Source organism: Vipera berus, assembly GCF_964194415.1.
Source record: "Vipera berus genome assembly, chromosome: 5".
In the NCBI taxonomy this organism is placed as follows: Eukaryota; Metazoa; Chordata; class Lepidosauria; order Squamata; family Viperidae; genus Vipera; species Vipera berus.
In genome coordinates, this window is record NC_138207.1 from 36,525,067 (window position 1) to 36,542,395 (window position 17,329).

The 17,329-nt window shown below is 36.4% G+C and overlaps 1 protein-coding gene across 1 annotated transcript; it reads right to left on the minus strand.

The window, feature by feature from the left end:
- Positions 1–1,643: 1,643 nt before the first annotated feature.
- MRI1 (methylthioribose-1-phosphate isomerase 1) lies at positions 1,644–14,080 on the minus strand. Its single transcript, XM_081328922.1, has 7 exons — positions 13,868–14,080; positions 8,034–8,275; positions 7,782–7,951; positions 7,021–7,197; positions 5,810–6,034; positions 5,174–5,337; positions 1,644–2,645 (listed from the first exon to the last, which is right to left on the minus strand). The coding sequence occupies exons 1-6, from the start codon at positions 13,997–13,999 to the stop codon at positions 5,204–5,206; spliced, it is 1,080 nt and encodes a 359-aa protein (XP_081185048.1). The 5' UTR covers positions 14,000–14,080; the 3' UTR covers positions 1,644–2,645; positions 5,174–5,203.
- Positions 14,081–17,329: the final 3,249 nt, after the last annotated feature.

Consider the following 17,329-nt stretch of genomic DNA (forward strand, 5'->3'; position numbering starts at 1 on the left):
TAGGAATCTATATTTCAAGATTGATTCTGTGTCCTCTTTTATGGCTTCAAGGCAAAGGTGCTCAACTTTCACCAACTTTTGTCATAATTTTGACCTTCTTGGGAGTTTCATGAAAAAACAGTTATGCTCATCTACCATGAACAGCTATAATTTACCATTATGAGAACAAGCCTTAAGCCTGCAGATTCCATTTCGTTTGACATTGCCTGAAGGGTTTGAGAACGTGAACTTCCATTATTAACTAGTTATTCATTATTATAAAATCTTAAAACTAGCAGCCTACTTGGGTCAGTGGAATTTTCATACATTACGGACATGCTCATAAAATGGCTGCCAAACAATGTAGCAAAGTTTTCTTTCAAGCAAGGTTTAACTGATGACTATATGGACATCCTTCGGTCAACAGATGCAGTCTTCTACCTATAATGTGGGGATTGTTTGCCACCTTCTACAGGGAAAGAGAGTTTGGTCCTCTTCATTCTAAACTTTCTTTCCAATGCTCTTTATTGATTCAGCCTATTGACTATTCACTATCTCATTCTGGATAAATGCTGCTAGAACTGAAAGTCTGGAAAGACAGATTACTTATTTTGTTTAAATTATTTATATGGCTGCCCATCTCAAGACCATGATTGTGGGTAGTGTCCAAGGATTAAAACAACAACTATACCACATAAACCATATCCATGATTAAAGGTACCCATGATTAAAGCAATAAAGTTCAAATCACAATCGCAGCAGAACTTGTTCACCTTTTGGCCCAGATATCTGGGGAAACAACCAGGTATTCAAATCCTGACTGTTCAAAAGGCTAACAACATTGTAATTTCCAGAGAGATGTCATTCCAGAGGACAAATGCTGCCATCCAGAAGGCACAACTCCTGAATCCAACAATATTTATTTAATATTTTATCAAATTTATATGGACACTCATCTGACAAATGTGATTTTTTGCAGAACACAATAAAATTAACAATTAAAACAGTGTTCAAAAACCATTTGGAAACTAACTCAAACAGAAATAAGACCAAGAAAGAGGATGCATCAGAATCTTGGACCTTAATTTATTTTTATTTATTTACTTATTTATTTAGCACATTTGTACAAACCACCCTCCTGTTTAAAGAAAAAAACCCAGAACATGGTCCTGCTGCTACATCTGGTATACAAAGCAGAAAGAATAGGAGAAAAATGATCCTGCAAATATCTTGGTCTATGCCATGTAAGGCTTTATAAATGATAACTGGCATCTTGAATCACATTTATGTCTGAGACTAGTCATTTTGTAGCTTCCTCTTTATTTTTATATAGCTTCCTCTTTACTTTTATATTTTTTAAAAAATAAATTGGGGCAAAGAGTTTACCTAACAGCAAAGTATCTGTCTAAAATCACATTAACATTATCTTGGCGACTGAATCATAGTTAATGTTAATAGCCAGTGATTGCTTGAAAGAAATTTTCAAAGAGAAGTTTGAAGTTTTAGGATATTAAACAACCTGCAGTTTAAGCAACAAATAAGGGAAGGAGTAGACAACAAACAAAATTCTGATCAAACTTACTGTCCTGTCCCCCAAAGAAAGCTGTAGAAAGAATAGCGACAGGAAATTAATAATAAATAATAAAATAAATGAATCAGGCTTACTAAGTTTATTGTCAGAATGATTCATAGTAAATATAAATAAAAACAAAAATTAGCAAACTATTTTATTCTTCCTCCTGCAGAAATCATTGTAAAACAATGGACAGAGTTCACATGCCACCTAGTGCCAAAAAACAGTTTTGAGTCCAGAGATGAAAGTACAAAATAAATAACATATTTTAAAGATATTATTTTAATTAAACAAATACAAAAAATTGTCTTCTCATTTGAAGAATCCATGGCCCAAACTAGACAAGAAAAAGAGGTGATAAAAAGTACATTTTCTGACAGATAATATGGATTTTGTACATATTAAATAAAATCAATACCTTTATAAAGTTATGACTTTTCTTTTTAAAAAATAATTTCTGCTACATTTGAATGTCCAACCCATCTGAATCTTCTGGCAATTACAAACCTCATAGCTTCTGTTGATGTTAAAATGAATAATCAGCAATAATTGGAATAAAGAATAATTTATTTCTATGTGGATTCCATATGGATTAGAAATGGTACATGATGTAGCACATGTACAAAGTCATAACAATGACCTAATTTTAGGCTATTCATTTTAGGGGGAAAATGTTAACTTGCTCTTGATACATAGATATAACAAGAGCAGCATTCCACAATGAACATTTTTATGGCTGCTAATTGTTTGACCCATAGTACACAATGGAAATGCCAGCAGGAAAAAAATCACAACAATAATTGGTTTTAACCTTTCCAACAAGAACATTAAATAGGCATTACAACATCCAGAGAGAGAAATTATTTTTAATATACCCGCTATACGCACTGATGAAAGAGGAACTTTCCACTTGAAAGAACAGAGCCAAAAATCAATGTCTTAATATAAGGCATACCTAATGGGAATTTTTGCAGATTAGAGTCACACACTGAGTTTTCTAAAAGCTTCTCTTGACAGGCTATTTAAATTACCCTGACCTTAAGCAAATTTTCACATTAGGATTTTTCATGAACACAGCGCATCAAGAACCCATCTGTGAATTGGAGAAACAAAAAAATCATTAGGGTCAGTCAAACGCAACCAAACTATACAGAACATTATCACAGGTTGTGATCAGCTCTACTGTAGTAGTCATAACTTCAAATTCAGTTCATTTAATTGATGCAGCATTTTTCAAAATAGGGTTAGATCTACAGCTGCTGAAAATTATAGTCAATCAAAGCTAGCATAACCTCTTTTTTCCCCAGTAAGTTAAATATAGCTCCTTTGAGTTATACTTTTGCAGAACGATTAGTTGCAAATTAAAATCCCCTACATAGATTCCTAGCCCTAGGAAATTTAAATGCTTTAAAAACAGATTTATGGTCATGAACTACTATTGTGTTCATTCTTTCCAATTAAAATGGCCCATACCCATACAGAACCCCACAGATCCTTTCTTTCTATATGAGGTTGTCCATTTTTATTTCAGCATTAATTCTGCTGTCTTAAAACCAGGGCTTTTTTTCTCATAGAACACTCAGAACGGAGTTCCGGCACCTTTTTTGGATGGAACCTTGTAGGGTAGGCAAGGCATGACATGTGTGAGTTCCGGCACCTTTTTCTTTTACAAAAAAAGCACTGCTTAAAACAGTTAAGAAACAGAATCTGTTAAGGGTTCAAAGCATTTCAATACATAAGCATAGTAATTCTTCTAACAGCATCACTGACAGAAGATGGCTTGACTAAAAGGATCCAACAAGAGAGATTATTTTGATTGTATTTCTGGATCAACACAATTTCTGATACACATTTATTCATGCTTTTGTTTATATATCCTTATTAAGTAAAATTTGAACATTGTTCATATACATATGCACCCATCACACAATTTCATCTTGGGATTAGCAGTGTTACTCAAAGAACAGAAAGAGTAGGAAATAGTAAGGAAAAGACGGAAAAGAGAAAATGAAAGGAATCTAACTACATCTAGTTGACATCAGCAACATTCAAAATTTCTTTTCCTTACTTTTCTATCCTTGCAAACTATCCTTTTTTCCACTATGTCCATACATTGTGTCATAAACTGTTTTTGGAGCTTTAAATTTATCAGTTTTTTTTCTTTTTTGAGGAAGTCATCAACTTTATCAAATCTTTATATTTAACGTCTCTTTCTTTCAGCTCATTCATCTTTTGTGTGTGTGTGTGTGTGTGTGTGTTTGTGTGTGTGTGTGTGTGTGTGTGTGTGTTGCATTTTAATTTGCAATTATTCAGGCCACCTCAATAAACTTATGTTCTGGTCACACACTTTTGTATTTAAACCATTAATTCAAAATAATTTCTGCCTATGTTTTTAATTTGTATTTATTACTGTAGAAACTTTATCCCATTCCACTGCATTGAAGTTTTATCTTTCTCCTTCTGCACCTAACTCTCATTTCAAAATAACACATTGTGGAATTTCATCTTATTCTGATGAAAAGTAATGGGAAGTACATGGCCTGTTGTAAGGAATGCATTTTGTCTGAAGAACAGAAAATGAAAATAAATGTTGTTACAAAGAATCAGCTTGCAAGATCTGAGGTAGTCAAGAAGGAACTTAAATGTTATGTCACACATTTACAACTAATATTTGCCATGTGCATTGATCCTAAACAGTTACCCCACTGAAAGTAAAGCAGAAGTAAGCCAATGGTGACCTCTGTCATGAACATTATGTCAAGCTATCATGACTGAATTTCCTTGCCTCTTCCACAGTAGAGATCAGCAAGAGGTCATACTTTTATATCTACCAAGATTAGGTTTATGTAAAATGTATTGCAGAAGATTTCCTGGTACAAAACTACATTGGAAGACAATGTTACAGAGAACCTGTTGTCATAAGATTAAAATCATGTGAGATACAACACCAAAGGACCTTAAAACAGGTGCATAACAATAGCAATAGCACTTACATACTGCTCCACAATGCTTTACAGCATGCTTTGAGCAGTTTACAATGTTAGCATATTGCCCCCAACATCTGGATCCTCATTTTACCGACCTTGGAAGGATGGAAGGCTGAGTCAACCTTGATCCCCTGTCAGGATCGAACTCCAGACTGTGGACAGAGTTAGCCTGCAATACTGCATTCTAATCACTGCACCACCAGGGTAATGAACACATAATAGAATGTTAATAAAGAAACCTAAGCAACAAGTGATAAAGAATTATACTATGCATATTTTAAAAAATCACTTGATGTTAAAGAAAAGTTATATGTCATAGTATGACTCAAAAATTCCAAAATGAAGCAATCCTCACAAAGCCAAAGTAGATGAAACTCAAGAAGCAAGATTCCCACATTATTTATTTGCTGAATTTGCAAAAAAACATTCAGTAAAAAACATTGCGGAAATATCAAGCATTCCAATCAGACCCAGACTGAAAGATTTCTAGTACAACTTCCCCAAACCCAGTGGTATTCAGAGGTACTGGAACTACCATTTTCAGCTGTACAAAATTCTGCATCCCAAAAATCTAGAAAGATGCCAGATTAGGGAAAGAAGCCCTTGTAACAATTGTTGAAGATTATATTCCCACCTTATCTGGAAACATCTTAACTCAGGTTCTTTATACTTTATACACTTTCCGTGTCAGGGCTGCCTGAAGTTCAGCAGGAGGAAAGACCCCAAACTCAGTGACAATACCACCCGTTATCAATTCATGAGGAGTGACATCAAAGGCTGGATTCCAAACTCCAATGCCTAAGAAAGAAGGAAGCATATGTGCTGTTCCATTAGTGTTATAAAAGAGATGTATTTATTTCATTAATGGTATATATTATGGCTTAGTTTTCAAAAATGGGAAACTCTAAAAAGAGAAGATGTAGAAAGGATATCTAGATGCCTCTAGAGTAAAAAAAATTACAGACAATGGTAGGCAACCTTATGTCCTTCAACAAACTTTGGACTAAATTTCCATAATCAATAGTCATTCTTCAAAAAGTAGATAACAGCTTACTAGACTGTCATGCATCCAAAGAGATTCAAGTCAGAATACATTTTCTTGATCTATGACAACTTACTTGAAATATATACATCATCTAGACTTATGTAAGCTGGGGTAGCCCGTTAGATTACTGATTACAAATAGTACTGAAAATATTAGTATTCTATCATGTCTCCTTTCTTTACATACAATCTTTGTTTACATATAACCCTTCTAATGTTTTGCTACCTGGAGCTGCGATTCGTACAGCATTGATGTCTGTCAGTTCGTGGCTTGGCCGTTCCTCAATAACGATCTGCCCTCCATGTTTTAATTGCAGGTCACAGGAAGTGCTGGGTGCTGCCACATAGAAGGGAATCCCATGGTATCTTGCAGCAATAGCCAGCTGATAAGTACCAACTTTATTGGCAGTGTCTCCATTAGCAACAACCCTGTCTGCTCCCACAATGACAGCTGAATTACAAAAGGAAGGACAATGGCAATTAAAAGCCTAATGCATCCCAAATTAGTTCAATACCAGACTATCCACAATGCAGAGCAAGGGGAAAGTAGAAGAGAACAAGGAGAGCTTGCTGTGAGTTTTTGTTTTTTTCTCCCACAAAATTTCTCTAGTGTGAATTGCATGCCTGTTCTGCATTTTCCAGAATCTGGAACATGATCCCATATGTTTTTAAAATTTCCTAACGTGGGAGAGTGGGAACAATTCATTATTTTTCTTGTTCTTTGAACCATTCTTGTTCTTTGTGCCATCTCCTAGAGTTTATTGGGACTGTAGAAATTTTGGTTAAACTGGGTTGAAGCCATGGTTTAAGTATATCTTTTTGATTAAATCCCTATTAGCTGGGTTCCCACAATACATATGCTAAAACTTAACAAATCAGATATTGGCGTGGCATGTTGCATGTACTAGGCTATTCAGTAAGAAAATATAATTAGGGATCAGCACATAGAAAACAAAACTATGTCTTCAGAGAACCGTCAAATATTTTTATATTCATGGTAGCAGCAGCCCTCCAAAATTTCAAATATGGGTTTCTCTGTCCTTTCATCTGAAATCCTTTTAAGTGAAGATTAGAGATTCAACCTGAGACTCTCTATATAACAAACATTGCTTTCAACTCTGACTTCCATTTAGCCATATGTTCTTCCTTCCAACAAGATTTTCCTTTGCATGTTTGTATATGATTACTGCTACCAATTCTACCAAGCAATTCTACAAGCTTTTAGTGGTCAGTAGATTTCTTTATTATCCAATTAAAAAGTATGTCCCATCCCAAGATATCAGTGACATGACATCAGTGACCTGAACAGCAACTTCCTTAGTAACTTGACCTCCTGGGTTCTTGGCCAGCCATAGACTCACATGTACACTTTTGTCCTAGCATGGAATCTAGAAATGACACCAGTAATGCAGAAAAAGAAGAAAACCAGACATCTACCTGATATCTTTTTTTCTTTCATTGCCAAGGAGGCCATGCTGTCAGCAATGAGTGTTGAAGGAACCTGCTCATATACTAATTCATAAGCAGTCAGCCGGGCCCCCTGATTGTATGGCCGTGTTTCAGTACAGTAAACATGCTCCAGACGACCCATTACATGTAACGAGCGAATGATACCTATGAAGCAATGTTACAAACGAGTCAAAATAACAGACTACATAAAAGGCTACAAGCTGTCAAGGTACCAAGCAACTTGGAGTCTTCCTTCAGATGTTGAGAGCCCAAATCCTAAAAAACATGGAACAGTGGGGAAGGCTGTTGTAAGAGGTGACATCTCTTACAACCAGTACTTGCACTTATGACCACTAAAGCATCCCCATGTTCACATGACCAAAATTCAGATGCTTGGTAACTGGCATGTATTTACAATGGTTGCAGTATCCTAGAGTTATGTGATCACTATTTGCAAACTTCTCAGTCAGCAAAGTCAATGGGGAAATCTAGATTCATTTAACAACTCAATGATTTTCTTAACAACCATGACAAAAAAAAATCAGACCAACTCACTTAATCGTCTTGCTTGTTTGTTTGTGTCAGAAACCTCACAAATAAATTAAGGCATACTATATGACATCACATGACAAAATTTTAAGTTATTTTAGGTCATACTGTATGACTACCTGTATTACCATAATCTCTTACCCTTTATCACAAAGGACAGAAATGGCAATGCTTCTTGAATGCCGAGAGATGCCACTTACCAAGTGCAGTGCCATAACCAGCAGTGGCCAATGAGCCAGTATTACAGTGAGTCAGGACTCTCACTTTGTCCTGCCCTGCTTGTTGCAAGAGATGGCAAGCTCCATGTTCCCCAATACTTTTGTTGTCTTCCAGATCTTTGTCCAACAACGCTTCTGCCCAGTTGATCACACTACAATAAGAGGTTACACAAACTTGCACATTTCTTGCTTACAATTTCAGGGCAGAAAGAAGATAGGCTCTTAAACCCTCACCTTTCTCGTAAACTCTCTGAAGTAGTCCCTTCACGTTTTGCTTCCTGCTGGACAAAATGTCCCAGCTCCTGAGCTGCCCGGGCCATGTTGACAGCAGTAGGTCTGGCACTTATTAAGTAGCTTAGTGAGTCCAACACAAAAATCTCCAGGTTACCCAAACTCAGTTCTTCATTTCCTTTATTATGCAATTCCACTGCCAAACTCAGACAACCTATAATGGCAATGGCTGGAGCACCTCGCACCTAAGAAGAGATATTTATTTTAACTTTAAAATAACACCAATAGAAAGGGAGAAACACAAATAGAATCAGGTAGAAAAGACTGTACATTGGGGAAACAGCAAGCATATTTAGAATGTTACCACCTAATGGCTGTTCTCATAAAATGACTGTCCAAGGACAGCCTTGATTGCTCATAAAATGAGAACCCCAAAAATCCATTTACTAAAAGGCCAATGAGTAAACTTGTTCCTTAATATCTTCTCAATCCCCCAGCATTCTCTTTGCTCCCTAGGCTTCCAGTTTACATTTGATTTTCTCCCCCCACATAGATAAGAATACTTCTTAAAAGCTCTTGCTTTCAAGTATCCACTGCTTAAGAATGTTCCAATGAGGCGAATGGAATCTATATGAGATCTAGAGGCATGAATATAAACTAAAAAATGCTGGTGTGTCAGTTTTTCGTTTAATATTTTTGTGGGCCAGTTTGGTCTAGTGGTTAAGTATCAGGCTACAAAGTGGGATATCATGACTTCATTTAATATTTTTAATTAAAAGAGTCTACAACAAAATAAAAACAAGGGAGAATGGGAAGCCTCATAGGAAACAAATTAAGTTATTACAACCACAATCTTACCCATCAATCAGTATAAAGCTACCAAGATGTAAATTACACTCTAACACACTCTATGTAGATTTCAATAGAAAAGAAGTATGTAGGATTGCTTTTAAAGACAGAAACATCAGCTGGAACAGAAAAACAGCTTTCTTAGTATTTATGAGGGAAGGGCAGATGGTCATCTACTGTATATAAGCTCAGTCATTTTCCTTTACCCATGCAACTGAGAGCTGGTGAATACATATTTTCAAACACTCCATAGAATGTTCTGTGGATTAATGACTATTTCATTAACTATCTTTCTGTATCCATTTTCCTGAGAGTACACAATATTGAATCTAGTGGGAAATAATTCTGCACAGCATGTTTTATGTAGTCAGTTTTTAGTATTATTTATTTATTTACTTATCAAATTTATATGGCCACCCATTTCATAATAAATGACTCTGGTAATGTACACCAACAAAGGAATAAAAACAATAAGTCAAACAATCATATTAAAAATAATTCAACATATCAAGTACACAAGGTTAAAACTGTTTATAAATACCGAAATGTTCCTGAAGTAATGGAAAAGATTATTTGGAATAATCTGATCTGAATTTTAAAAGGACAACTTCAAACATCTAGAAAAGTGACCTGATGGAAATTAAGTCCACACTTGGAAGGACTGAGTATATTTAGCTTGTAAAGAGAAACTTAAGGAGAGATAAGATCACAATTTGACAGGCTGCTAACACAGAAGGTGAAACAGAATGATTTTCTATTATACTTGAAGACAAAACATGAACAAATAGATAGAAATATTGTCAAGTATAAGAATAAACTTATGATAGGCTTTGTTCACACTGTTAACTGAATGGTTACTTAACCTGATTTTTGTAATTTGCATGTTCTGTGAATTAACCAGATTAGTTAGGTTTGCAGAAAACAATAGGCTAAAGAGGATTATACAATACACTGAACATCCATCTTTTTCTTATGAGGAATTAGCTTGACCCAGGTAATTTAATAGGGAGAGGATTTCCAGGCACTCATGTTGGAAGAAATCAGGAGGGCCAAGACTTTCTGATTAGTAGAAAGAGAATTTCAACATTCTAAAAATACGGTGGGTTAAAAATAAATAAATTTTAATGCAGCAACAGGTTTATTTGTACATTTTGCTGGTTTTATAAATGTATTACTCAGTTACAGTGGCAGTTAGTGCACTGTTGGAAGACTTGAAGAACAGGTTAAGGATAGATCATGATGGAGAACACCTATCTGTGTGATCACGAGGAGTTGAAAAAACCTTGATGTCACATAATCATAATCAGTAAATATATATTATTATTTTATTAATATTAAATGTTGCCTAGAATCAGAAGAGTAGCTGGCATGTAAAATGTGTTTTATAAATAAAACAAGATTAAATCCAGCCAAATGCAGCCCCAATATTTCAATGCTTTGACAGTGGAACAGCCTGACTTGAGATGAAGTAGATTCTTTCTGGAGATATTTAGTGAGATAAACTGAACAGAAACATGATTCACAAGATCACGCCCAATACTTTTAATTCTACAAAGCCATACTTTATATAAGTATGTATTAAATAAGAATCTATAACCCTTTTTAGACCTCACCTATTCTGGTTCTGAGATAGCTAGTGCCTCCAGTTAGATTATTGAAAAACTGTTTTTCTTGGAAATATTTGTGATGTTTAACAAAACATCTTTCTACTGGCCAAATACAAGTGATTTCTCAAAGACCATCCTATTATGAAGTAAGTCTTGGTTCATATATTACATTAAAATAGAGAAATTTAAGTTCTCAGTTAACAATAGTAATTAGGGTTAGGGTTAGGACTGGAATTTAATATGCTGAGTGAGGCAGTTGTAAAATGCGATTGCATTGCTTAACAATGGCAATCCTGGCAATCCACACTGCTGTCATTAAGCAAGTATCATTGGTCATTAAGCAAGACCCAGGGAGTCTCAATGAGATCCGCAAGCAGGTAAGGTGTGGCATACAGCAGGGCTGGGATTGGCTGCTGCCAGGCAGGTGAGGGGGGAAAGCAACTTACAGAGCCACTTGCATCCTTCTTTACCAGCTTTCCCATTGACATTCATTGTGGGTAGCCAGCAGAGGTCACAAATGGTGATCACTTGATCACAGGACGCTGCAACAATCTTAAGTGAAGGCCAGTGTCCAAATTATGATCAGATGACCATACTCTGGGTGCCCAAACCTCAAGAACTGGTCATAAGTTTTCTTTTTCAGCACCTTTGTAACTTTGAACAATTGCTAAATAAATGCTGGGTAAGCAACAACTGCCTGTAAAGTGAATTTAACATGCAAGTGCAGTTTTCCACTGCCCCCTGGTGGCCAATGTAATTGAAACCATTACACAGGGTATATACATGGTGTAAAAATAGAAAAATCCCATCTTCCTCCAAAGGAGGTATGGAAGTCATGTAAATCTTTGTAAATAAGGGCATAACATATGTATATCTTTCTGGTCTGAGATTTTAAGAAATGGAAAGTAGACTATAAATACCATTGTAACAATAAACTTTATTCACTTGCACAGGTATAGGATAAAGGATATAAAAGGTAAAGGTAAAGGTTCCCCCGCACATGCGTGCTAGTCGTTTCCAACTCTAGGGGCTGGTGCTCATCTCCATTTCAAAGCCGAAGAGCCAGCACTTGTCCGAGGACGTCTCCGTGGTCATGTGGCTGGCATGACTAGACGCCAAAGGCGCACGGAACGCTGTTACCTTCCCACCGGAGTGGTCCCTATTTTTCTACTTGCATTTTTACGTGCTTTCGAACTGCTAGGTTGGCAAAAGCTGGGACGAGTAACAGCCGCTCACTCTGCTATGCGGCACTCGGGATTCGACCCGCCAAACTGCCGACCTTCTGCTCGACAAGCTCAGCATCCTAACCCACTGAGCCACCGCGTCCCTAAAGGATATATAGCTTAGTAATTAATGGTATTTGTGAAAGGTATTGGAATAGTGATCAATATATCAAATAGTAAATCAACTGAATACAATCAGCAGCATCGGTTGCTGCAAAAAATGCAAATGCAATTTTAAGGCTCATCAGGAGAAATATAATTTCTTAATCCTCTAAAATTCAAATATCTTTTACATTGCTGAAGTCCCATCACAAGAATTATATCTATCCAATGTAACCAGAAAAATAAGAATATGAAGATGAAAATTGAAGCATATTTGTTTATGAGAATAAATGGATACACCTTTTAAACACTGAAAGTATGGCAAATTTGTTGGCCATTGTTCTAGATTATGAAATCCAAAATAACATTTAAGTTTTAAGAAAACAGATTCAGATTGAATGTTAGAAAACACTTCCCATCAAGTACATCTATTTGACAATGGGATCAATTATACAGGAAAGTGGTATATTCCCTTCATAGAAATAATCATGAAGCGGTAATGCTATATGTAGGAGATAATTTGATTCCGATTTCTGCATTAGGTAGAAGGTTGACTGTGGCTCAAATGGTCTCTTTCAATTTTATGATATGTTTAAATATTCTGCATTCAATAATTTAAAGTCAATATATAGAAGCTGCACTGACTCATTTTGCTGAGCATGGCACATATCAGAAACTGCATTTTGGTTAAACAGCTAGAATTCCTTGCATTAATAGAAATTATTAATACCATTCTTAAAGTTGGAGAAATTCATAATATAATATTATACTTACAAGTGTGTGTAGTTAAATGAACAACCTGGCTCTTCAGATATACAGATCTCTTACACCAGGGGTCTTCACACTTGGCCCTTTTATGACCTGTGGACTTCAACTTCCAGAATTCCTAGTAAATAGCTGAGAAATTCTGGGAGTTGAAGTCCACAAGTCATAAAAGGGCCAATTTTGAAGACTCCAGTCTTACACAATGACTGAATTTGGATAAAACGTGAACCACAATTCAGTCCAAATCCTTATTTTATCCTAGCATGGTATGTGAATATTGTTTTATGTAGGGCTATCAATTTGGGTTTATGCAACTCTAAACAATTACTAGATAGCAATAGCAATAGCACTTAGATTTGTATATTGCTCCATTGTGCTTTGCAGAACAGGTCCCCAACCTTTTGGGCACCAGGGACCAGTTCCGTGGAGAAAGGTTTTTCCACAAACCGGAGAGTGTGTGGTTTTGTGTGCTGCCCACATCCCAGGGATGGGGCTTTGCTTGTTCGTGTGGCCTGGTTGCTGGTATGCCGCGGACTGGGGGTTGGGGACCCCTGCTTTACAGCACTCTCTATGTGGTTTACACAGTCAGCATATTGCCCCCAACAATCTGGGTCCTTATAGATGGGATAAGACCAGTTTTGGTACCACTACAGGCTGTTGGGATATTTGCAGTTTAAATTGGTACCCCAGATGTGGGTTGAATAGGCATGTCAAACTGCCTGGCCATGGGCCAGATGCATCATACTGAAACCACGGCCACCCCATTGCCGGCAATGGGGAAAAAGTCACGATACGTTGAGTGACATCACGTGACATCACGGGTTTGACATGCCTGGGCTAAGATAATAGTAAGCACACATGTGCAAACAGATTTACAGTCATTGCATGTCATATTAAACCCAAAAATTCTTTGTGGAGACTGCCCTTATGGCTGAAAAATACGGATTTTGTCTCACCATAGGAGCCAATTGGGATTGATTCAATAAAGTGAAAGACCACTTTGCCTTTCTGATATGAACACAACCATGACTTTGTCTATTGCCTGAAATCTTTATATTCCCTCACTTTTACTCTTAGCTTTGCAGGACTTTTAACTCCGCAAGTATTGATATCTATAAGACAATACTCAGAATCTGAGAGACTCTCCAGAGACTTTGTAACACCAACGCCTCTCTGTACTACGTGGCGGTGATTCCGATTACCATGCTTTCTAGAGATACAGACAGAACACGTGCAACACTCGGCAATTGCGATCTTGTCCAACCGCTCCCCCTCCCCCCACCGGCAGCACCTTCATAGACCGAATGGCCTCCCAGCCCTGGCGAACGCTGCTTATTTCCTCATAGAGAGTCTGATGAGGCAGCAGAAGCTGGTTGAGAATCTGCAGGGATCCCCTGCGGTACCGAAGCGCTTCCAAACTCATGGCGATCGCCACTGTGGGGTTGCAGCAGTCGGAGGATTCCCTGGTCACCTCCGATGTGATTGAATCGGCCCTTTGCCGACGTCTCTGCTGGGTCCTAGGAAACGTCAGTTCAAAAGATCTTTTGTCCCAGGCTGATTTCATAGCAGATCGGGCTACAGAATTCCGGATGATCAAATGCTGCAGCAAAGCTTTTTTTTTAATATTTGTATCTGGATTTTGGCAGGTCAGATCTGGCACTCAAACTGAATAAGGATTAACTGTAGAAGTATATCCTTATTGGGAGGAAATACATAGACAATTTCAGGAACATTATGCTTAAAATAAAATTGGGGGGGAGGTGTTTCCTTCTAATTGTCTTAATTACCAAACATTGATGCAGCTGCTTGGTTATTTTGGCAGTGATTTGGACAAAAACAAATTAATCAGTGGAACGTCTTTCTGGTTGCTCTATCATTGCAGGCTTTTAAGAAGAAACTGGACAGCCACTTATCTGGAATGGTATAGGGCAGGTAGGCAACCTTGACTCTTTTATGACTCATGGACTTTAACTCCCAGAATTCCTGAGCCAGCCATGCTGCCTCAGGAATTCTGGGAGTTGAGCATGAGTCATAAAAGAGCCAAGGTTGCCTATCCCTGGTATAGGATTTCCTGCAGGAGCAGGGTTTGGACTAGAAGACTTCCAAAGTCCCTTCAGTATATTCTGTATATACTATTGTCCTCAAGATATTCAATTTCTTGAGCATAATATACATACTAATATTAATTGTACATTTGTAGTTTAGGATATTATGTAAATCAAGCTATTCTATTCTGTTCCTTTTCCACAAACCATCATTTGCCCTTTGGCACATTAAAATATTTATATTGATGTACTACATTGCTTGAGTTGTGTTTCACCATTTATCAGATTAAAAGCCTAAATCGTAGTTGACAGATATAATTAAAAATGAATGCTGAAAGTACCAAGATAAATATATATTCAATGATGATAACTAATTGTGCAATCCTTTATTTCATTTAGAACATTCATTTAAAAAAGGTCTGTTGGATTCAATGGGATTATTCATAAACAAGCATGTAGAGATTATGGCCTTTTTATTCTTTCATGCTAGAACAATATTAAACATCTGAAAAAAAATATACAACCCTTTAATTTCTGAAGTTTACTGGTCTTGGCTGCTTAGTTCATGAGTTCAGCAGCTGGACAATGGAATAATTAGCAGATGGAATAGATAGTCCATCAAACCTAAATCATAAACTGAAATTCAGACCCCATTTTTAAAATTACCATCTGCTCAATAAGAGTTGTTGAAGTAAATTAATATATTTTCAACAAAAGCCTCTTGAAGAGTATTTGCCACCCAACCCACCATCTTTTATCTGGTTGAAAATCATGACATAGAGATAATTAACCAAATTGCTGTAAAATGAGCAGGGCATCCATTTCAGATAATTAAAATCTGTGCAAATAAAGTTGGCATGTCAATGACACTGTTGTAATGGAAGATGATTTATAATGGGCAAAGGGCAAAAATGAAATATACTTGGGTTCCCACTGGTTCATAGCTCTCATTTGTTTTTCCTTCAGGCAAAGCCTCTCACTACAAATTCCACTATTACATCTTAAACTGATACAAAATAATATTCTGCCTTTTGTCCATTACTGCTGCTACAATTAACTTCATATTTTATTACCCATTCCAACTGCACTGCACACCAGCAAACCAGATAATGAAACTTGCAGAAATGTTTTAATCTTAACTTACTTTGTAGCAGCTATTATCAAGTGACAACTATTTTTTAGACACTGACATGAAATACCCTCTTCATCTTACTATATTTATAGTATGACTTAAAAGCCCATAACCAAATATAACATTTGCATTACAATTATATTCAGTGTTTCCTCTGTGAGTTAAAAGCAACTTGCATGGGGGATCTCTCTTCATTTTATTTCTCCAGCACTGAGTTTGTGAAGTAGGTTGGATTGAGAGAATAACTGGCCTAAAGCCACTTAATGATTTTCCATTTCTTGGATCTTCGCAGTAGTAATCCAACAATTTAATCACTAGTGTTCAATCATTATAGAACCAAATACCCCGAAGACATATAACTTTTCTATTTTCCTGTTTACTTACTGTACAGTTGTAGACCAGACAGTTAAAAATTAAACATCCCTTAACTGTAACAGTACAGAATATTGTGACTTTGTTAGAGATTGCAATAAGAAAACTACAGAATGAATTCTCATTGAATTCTGATGAAGTCCCCTCCGTATATCTGCTGATGTGTAAGTAAATTAGCTCTAAGGACAGGTAAAGAAAATATGTATTCTGAACATATACAATTGAAAACAGGTATGGTTGAATCCCCACCATCACTTCAGAGTATCAAATCTTCCTGATATGAGCTCCATTCTGTGTGGGGCAGAGGATGTTTTAAAGATATTTGAAGTGTAGATAAAACCAAAATACTGATGACTTAAAAGGTGTGGCTCTATTATTGTGTACATCTGAATCAAATACTCTCTTTTTTGTTTACAATAGCAGAAGGCAAATTAACAGTTGGCAGTAAGAAAGACTCAAGATACTTAATTCTTTGAGATCTATTTATCAGTTAGAATCAACTAGGCTAAGGACTCATTCTTCAGTTTCCTAGCGATAAAACTAATGCCAAAAATGAAACTTACTGCCAGTGTTCTTGAATCAGAATCAGAAGGGCAGGGATAATATCAATAAAGCACTGACAATTGGAACCTGAGCAAAAGACATCTGTAGGTAGGATGACACACACAACCTTCCAAGTAATTCTAGACTGGATGGCCATTTCCTTTTCACTTTTAAACTTAGGTTGTTACATTTGTATTTATTTTACATAACCAATCATTTCATTTCATTTGCTTATATTAAGAAAAATATGTCAATATAGGAAAATGTAACTCTTTCAATTTGCATTGAACATCCCATAATTGTTAACATTAGGAAAAACATTCATAAAGTCTACAGATTTTTTCTAGCTTGGCTTTAAAAGACAGTTCAGTAAATCTGGATTTATTTTACACAGACACACTACGAACTTTAGTCAGTAAATACGAATGGTATTATAGTATATTTAACAGCTTCTTCTTCTAAATGCTCACAGGGGGACAGAAATTAGCTCCATACGATAGAGAATGTCAAAACAGACTATCCAAGTGGAGTAAGCTCCTCTTCACTTTTTTTTATCTCTATCCTTTTTTTAAATCTCCAAATCTCTGCTCAGGAGGCGCGCCGGAAGAATATTTGCCCGACGTTCTCGTTTGGTTTTTGGCTCTCGCGAGAACAATTGAAG